Source organism: Myodes glareolus, chromosome 6 (assembly GCF_982192425.1).
Source record: "Myodes glareolus chromosome 6, mMyoGla1.1, whole genome shotgun sequence".
NCBI classification, from domain to species: Eukaryota; Metazoa; Chordata; class Mammalia; order Rodentia; family Cricetidae; genus Myodes; species Myodes glareolus.
In genome coordinates, this window is record NC_142031.1 from 44799062 (window position 1) to 44806675 (window position 7614).

Here is a 7614-nt window from a genome sequence, read left to right on the forward strand (position 1 = left end):
ATGCAAATGAATGGAATTAGAAAACACTATTCTGAGTGAGGTAATCAACATACCCCCTCAGTCATAAGCGGATACTAGCTATAAACAAAGGGCATTGAGCCTATAGTTCATGATCCTAGAGATGCTAAGTAATAAGTTGAACCCAAAGAAAAAACATACATATGTACCCGCCTGGAAATTGGAAATTGACAAGATCTCCTGACATAATTTCGAACATGGACACTGGGGGTAGAAGGAAGGAATAAAGGGGAAGAGGATGGGAGAAGGGGAGAAGGGTTTGAGAAGAACTTGAGGGGATGTGATAGTCAAGATTGAGGAAGGACAAAAAAACAAAAAAAATTTAAAAAAGATAGAGGAAGGACAGACATGAGAGAAATAAATGAGGCATCTTGATTGAGGGAGCCATTAGAGGGTTAGCAAGAAACATGACTCTAGAAAAACTCCTAGGAATCTACAAGGATAACCCCAGCTAAGACCCTATGCAATAGAGGAGAGGATGCCTGAACTGGTCTTGCCCTGTAGTCAGACTGATGATTATCTTAAATATTACTATAGAAACTTCATCCAACAACAAATGGAAACAAAGGCAGAGACCCACATCAGAGCTCTGGACTGAGCTCCCAAGGTCCGTTTGAAGCATAGAAGAAATGGGAATAGGAGCAAAGAGGTAAAGACCATGAAGGGTTCATCCACTGAAATAGTTTACCTGAGCTAATCAAAACACTCCAACTTCATCTGGACTGGGAAGGAATATCTCTGCATGTGGAGGACAGTTGTATGGCTGGAGCAGACTGAGGGGCCACTGGCAGTGCCACTGGGATTTAACTCTACTTCATATACTAGCTTTTTGGGATCCCATTATTTTTGTATTTATACCTTGCTCAGACTAGAGGTAGTAGGGAGGGCCTTGGACTTTCCACAAAGCAAAGTGACTTACTCTCTCTTAGGATTAAAGGGGGTAGTGTGGGAGGATGTGTTGAGGGAATGGGAGGAGGGGAGAGAGTGGGAATTTGGATACGTATTTTTAAAAAAATAAATAATAAAAAGAGAAGATCAGATTTTATTTGGGGAGACACCTCTGAAAATCCTGACTACAGACATAAGCAAATAAATTAAGAAACTACAAGACAGAACAAGGATACCATACACTTATAAAAAAGAGTATCCCAGGTGATCCATCCTCCCAGAATTCTGTTTTCTCAGAGTTCTGAATTCAGAAGTATTTAAAAACTACTGGTTGAAATGGTCCAGACTCCCAGACTACCATTCAAAACATTAGATAAGCCTTGCATTATCCATTCACACTGAAACTGGACAACAGCTCATTTCTTTAGAACTTGAACATTATCTTAATTTTTTTCAGGGACCCCTAATTATTCCAGTGCCCATCACATAAGAAACAATCTAGAGAACATGACCCACAGTTTTCCAAGAGCTGGGTTTTTGGTACTTTTTTGGTCACTCAATGGGTTATTGATATTTGTTATCATTTATGAGAGTTGGTCACAAGTTGGTTTTGGCCATAATTAGGGAGGGTACTAAGAAAAGGAAATTAGCCAGGCGGTGGTGGTGCACACCTTTAATCCCAGCACTTGGGAGGCAGAGGCAGGAGGATCTCTATGAGTTTGAGGCCAACCTGGTCTACAAGAGTTACTTTCAGGACAGGCTCCAAAACTTCAAAGAAATCTTGTCTCGAACCCCCCCAAAAATGAAAGAAAGTAAAAAAGAAAGAAAGAATGGAAGGAAGGAAGAAAGGAAGGAAGGAAAGAAGGAAGGAAGGAAGGAAAGAAGGAAGGAAGGAAGGAAGGAAGGAAGAAAGAAAGAAAGAAAGAAAGAAAGAAAGAAAGAAAGAAAGAAAGAAAGAAAGAAAGAGGAAATTAGCATCATGGATATCATTCTGAAAAGAAAATTGGGAAATACAGAAATGATAGCATAAGAAGATAGGTTTTTGAATCGACTTTTAAACTACAAGAGCAAATACTAGTCTTAAATATTTTACCTTGGGTATAGATTTTTGTATATTGATAAAAATTTATGAATATTTTTGCTATTACATATATATATATGTTTCTACTTTTGTTTAAAGTTTTGCACCTATGAATCTCAATAATGAAAATATAATGTAAAATTAAGAAATAGTGTTTATTAGTTATCTATAATAATAAAACTTGTAGTTATGTTAAGTGGAGTAGGACCCAGAAGTGGCCCACCACTCATTTTACTACAGTTAAGTATGTTTTCAAGGTTAAACAGATATATTTTAGATAAATATGTGGTCTTAAGACACTTCAGAGATATACAGAATCTTGTATTTAAAAGTTTTAGTAGCATGAGGCTTTTCATGACAGTGTAACATATCTGCTACTGACACCTTGTATCTATTTAGAAGAAGATAATGCCCTTTGAAGAAACTCCATATGAATGTTCTTTCTTTGTAGCAAAACCAGAAACTCTGAGTCCCCAAATTAAAGGCTTTCTTATATAAAGAAAATATCTTGGATACTTTACTATTGTCAAAGCAATAGTAAAGTATCAAAGATAACTGCCTTTTTAATAATTAGAGAAATTAACAGTTCACTAAAGCCTTCTCTCATCCATGCATATGATAAGAGTTGATACCCTCGCAGAAGATCTGATGGTCAGGTTTTAGAAACTTAAAAAAGTTTCTCTGATACCTATAGAAAAAACACAGAAGGAGGAATTTCAACAGCCTTGACTCTCACTTCTGCTTCCCGTGACAGTTTATGTCATGACTTGTATCACTGTGGGAGGAGTACTCCAACCTTGTTGACAATAATAAGTTGCAATATCTTCAGGCTGCAGATCACCAATCTTGAGAGAATACTGTGTGCTAGATCCACTGCCACTGAACCTTGATGGAACCCCATCTGCCAAGCTTTTTGCACTATAGATCAGGAGCTTAGGAGGATTCCCTGGTTTCTGCTGATACCATGCTAAAGCATTATAAATACCCTCACTTGCCCGGCAAGTGATGGTGACACTGTCTCCCAGGGATGCAGTCAGGAAGGCTGGAGACTGGGTCATCTGGATGTCACATCTTGCACCTGAGATTGGAAAATTGAAAACATGTTTCCACACAATTAATTCTATTATAAGAGGACTTTCCCTGAGACCAGGAAGCACTGACCAGAGGCAGCTGATTAAATTTCCAATGCTGTTTTCCTTACCTGTAAACCAGAGCAGCAGCAACCCCAGGAGTTGAGTTGGGACCCTCATGTCTGTTCTGTGACCAGTGTGAGAATGACTCCAGCACAAGGTGTGACCAGATTATGAAGGAATCCTCATGATAATGGGTGGTGTTATGAACACATGCAAATCAGCAAGTCTGTGTACAGTCACAGGATTGGTCAGGTCAGTGATTTATTAAAGACCTGTGAACCTTTTGTGTTGCAGATCACAGAGGCAATACAGGTTTATTTATACGGAATATAGTCCTGTTTGGAAACCAAAGAATAACACCAGTCTATGAGTTGCACCTCTTTTGATTTCTCTCATTTTCAATATATGTTTTCCTATTCAATTCCCCTCCACGTCATGGGCTTTGACATATGGCACCATATTAAACAGTATATAAATGGTTACAAGATCCTTTCATAGGTATCTGTAGATGTTGTTAATGAGGTGATATTCATCTATTTTACTGTTTTTATGTAAGACTGAGTTTTAATTATACCAATAAAATTCTTCCCTGGCTTTCCTCACACTAATGATTCCTAAATACTAAATACTTTTTCCTAGTCTTCTTGCAATTCTAGGCCTTTTTAAAGTATTAATTCATTTCACAAATGTATGTATATATAAGTATATACATACATAAATTTATTAAATTTATACATATACATGCAAAATGAATACACAGCACTGTTGGGTTGTATGTATGTTTTCAAGTAAATCATTGGGCCATGGACAACTGATTGCTGTGCTTTTTCCTAGGAACAAGACTTCTCCCAGCTTTATTTAGTTTTCTATAGTTCTTTATATAGAGTTGAAGCCTAATGACTTTTCCCCATCTACTTTGGCAGGTTCACTGGTGTTCTACTTATTCAGATCACATTTGGGCTTTCATGTTGGTGAGATTTTATAGGAATAGCTTTTGATATTACTCGGAAATATAACCTCAGGGCAAAATCACTGATGCTCTAACTTTTCTAAATATTCTACCTTCTTTCCCAAAATGTTCCTTGAGCCTTGCATATGGGAGTATTTTGTAGATACATGCATTGGGCCTTATCTCAACAATTCACCAAGCAACTTCTTACTAATAATGATTCTCAGAAGAGAAATAGAATAATATCGAAAGGCATGGTTTGTGTAGAAGGACAGTGTCTCACATAACTCATTTTTTTCAGACAAATAGTTTTATTTTACTTATTTATGACAACTCAACTACTCATGAACTACAATCAAGTGCTGAGGAACTCCTTTATCTGATGGCTATTGAGATGCTGGACCAAGTTTGTGCATGGTCTTGGGTACTAGAAACATGTATGCGTTCTCTCTCTCTCTCTCTCTCTCTCTCTCTCTCTCTCTCTCTCTCTCTCTCTTTTTCTCTGCTGCTATATTTGGTTCCTGTTCTCCACCCATAGAGAGGACTGTAGATCTCTGTCAGTCTACCCCTAAATTAAGAACCCTTTATTATACCCCATTCTGAGCTAGTGTGGAACTACATTATCATGTTCATCTACAAATAAGTAGGTAGATATGTTAAGAAATTGATTGACCTGGAAATCAATGGCAATGATGACTCTGACGTGCTTGTAGCTTTGGGAGATATAAAAGAATCCTTTGAGACCACAACGGAGATATTACAATGGTGTGTGAGGTCTTTCTGTTCGTGTGTTGCTTTTCTTGGTTAATGAATAAAGAAAATGCCTTGGTCTGTTAAAATGACTGAAAAGATGGCTCAGAAGTTAAGAGTACTGACTTTGCCTTCTTCCTTCCAGAATTCAGTTCTGTCTTCCTCCTCTACCTAAGTTCTGTCCTATCAACAGACCAAGGCCGCGCCAGCTGCCCAGGAAGCAGAATACATTTCGATGCCACCATCGAGAGCAGTGACGTCCCCTGCGGTCGCACACCCACAGACCCAGGCCTTGCCGCCCTGGGCTCTGCAGATGGGTGGCAGGCGGCAGCTGCTAGGAGGGGATTGGCGGAGATCCCTGGTCATGGTCTCCCTGGCCACTTTGGTGCTGCGCTGCCTGGTACCGGGTTGGGAACCAATGGCAGGCGCTGCTTAAGGCACCTAGTTGCTGTGCCTCAGTCTGTACCTGAGAGGCGCCAGTCCTCCTGGCTGCTGGGGATACTGCTCTCTTGGTGCTGGAGCTGGCGCTCTGGGGCCACTGGACTTCTCCTCTTCCTGGAGCTGCCTGGCCATGGCCGTCCGCTGTCTGCTGCAGAGCCCGTTTGTGGATATCCACAAGGGACAGCTTAGGACAGAAAGAAGAGTGGTCGTTTCTCACCGTATTGACAGAGCTCTGAAAGATGTGTCCGACTATAGCTATAGAGACTACATTCTCTACTGGTACAGGAGCCTCAGCAGAGATGAAGGACAGCTGTACAATGTGCTCTTAGAAAACTTTTGAGAAATTGCCAAGCAGATTCACCACAAACTGAGTCACATGATGTTGTAAAAGCTTTGCTCACTTACTTCTGTGACCTGAAACCTGCTAATGACAGACATGAAGAACAGCCAAGGCCTAACGTGTTGCATGCATGCTTGAAGGACTCGCAAGATGAAGTAAGTTCCTTCAAATGTGTATTAGGGTTCTGGTGTTTTAGTTTCTCCCTGTGAAGGATATCCAGTCTCTCAACTTATGTATAATGCTCGCAGAAGTTCTCACGACGAAAGTCTTGAAGCCAGAATTAGAATTACTGAGGAATCCTGATGACATTAACCAAATGCTCCTTGCACAGTTGGAGTACAGAAAGCAGATGAATGAACACCACAAGAGAGCCAATATGATCCTTCTTTCGAGGAGTTCATCAAGCTCATCAACTCTGATGTGGATTTCTTGAAGCAGCTCAGGTATCAAATTGTAGTGGAAATAATCCAGGCAACTACAATTAGCAGCTTCCCTCAGTTGAAGAGACACAAGGGTAAGGAGTCAGCTACCATGAAAACTGACCTCTTGAGAGTCAGAGAAATGCCATGGATACACCACCTGCATCTAATCTCCTTTGTTCAGCTTTTTCCCTGATCATTACCAATAACAAATTGCAACAAACACCCCCCCAAAATGACAAATATCCATAACTTGTTGAAGGACCAAATAATTGTTCACACAAACTCTATGGAATGTAGGCATCATATTCTTAAAATTACTTTCTTTTTCTGGGGGCAATGTCATTTTTAGAGGAATCTCAAAAATTAAGGTAATTGCCAAAGCCTGAGAGAACTAGCTGTATCATTTTCTGTCAAGTCTCTGGGTGATGGGAAAAGTCTCAGTTTGTCTCAAGTCTCGGCTAGAGTAGTCTGTGAAGCTTGAAAATCTCAGTTTGCTACCACGAAATTGTCCTGAGAAGTTTTTAGTCCAAAGCTGATCTTTGGGTGAAGTTTGTCAACTTAGTGACATTTCCAAAGTACCAGTGACATCATCAGTGTGAGTCCCCATCCTCCTTTTGTAGACTTTAAGAGTTGCTATTTGGCATGGTCATGATTCACTGCTGAATACTTAAACATTTTAAATATATGCATCAGATCTCAAAGAGGACCATTTTTTTTATGTATATACAGTGGACAAAAACTTAGTTCCTAGTTACCTGATAAATACCAGAAATCATATACAGAAAACTAGATTTAGCCTTTTTCTAGAATTTGTTAGTACTTATACCATTATTGTTATGGCTAAAATTTACATATACTTACATATCAAGTTTTGATAAATAATTCATATATTTATAAATTATATTTATATATTATAAAATACATACTTTATATTTGTATAATGTATGTATAATTATATAGATGTAAAACACACATTTGGAGATGATATATATGCCTTAAGAAAAGTTTTAAAGAGTCAAATTAAATTCAAAGGATTATGAGATTAGTGACAATGGAATGGTTCCTTAACGCTGGTTTTACTTCTGTCCCACACAAGGCATCTTTTCTGACCTGAGATAGAGATTTTGAATTTTCTTGTCACAAACATGCTTGAGCTTAGAGAAAGACAGAGCTACACTCCAACTCCACAACTAGCTTTAGTTTTTAATTGGACTTGGAGTACATTAAAAAATTGCATTGTATGTTTGCAGTGAGCAGCAGAAACAAGCATTTCAGAAGATTTATGAAATTTTATCCTGTTGGAGATGATATATATCAGTAGGTCAAATTACTCTAGTTCTTGGGTCAATTTCCCTGGATGATTCATCCTTTTTCTTCAGATGTCTCATTTGTTCAGTGGTCTTCAAATTCCTTAGCTGGACACCTTCATTCTCCTGGAAAGACAAAAATAAAACCCTGCCCAGCCATATTGTTTAGTAATTTCCTTTTTTTTTGGAAGTTATATCTGATCAAATGAAAAGCATTTGTTAGTCTCATAAGTAAGTTTGAATTGAATGATCATGCTGTTTCATGAACTATCGCCTCTTCTAATC

The 7614-nt window shown here is 38.7% G+C and overlaps 1 pseudogene and 1 gene segment (V, D, J or C); one reads left to right on the forward strand and one right to left on the reverse strand.

Annotated features, from left to right (window-relative positions):
* Positions 1-2742: 2742 nt before the first annotated feature.
* On the reverse strand, positions 2743-3237 carry LOC148121779 (immunoglobulin kappa chain variable 12-41-like). The segment is given in 2 exon segments: positions 2743-3065; positions 3189-3237. Coding segments are annotated over 2 exon segments (372 nt in total).
* Positions 3238-3261: 24 nt separating this feature from the next.
* Positions 3262-6215, forward strand: LOC148121780 (sorting nexin-25 pseudogene; annotated as a pseudogene).
* The last annotated feature ends 1399 nt before the right edge of the window (positions 6216-7614 follow it).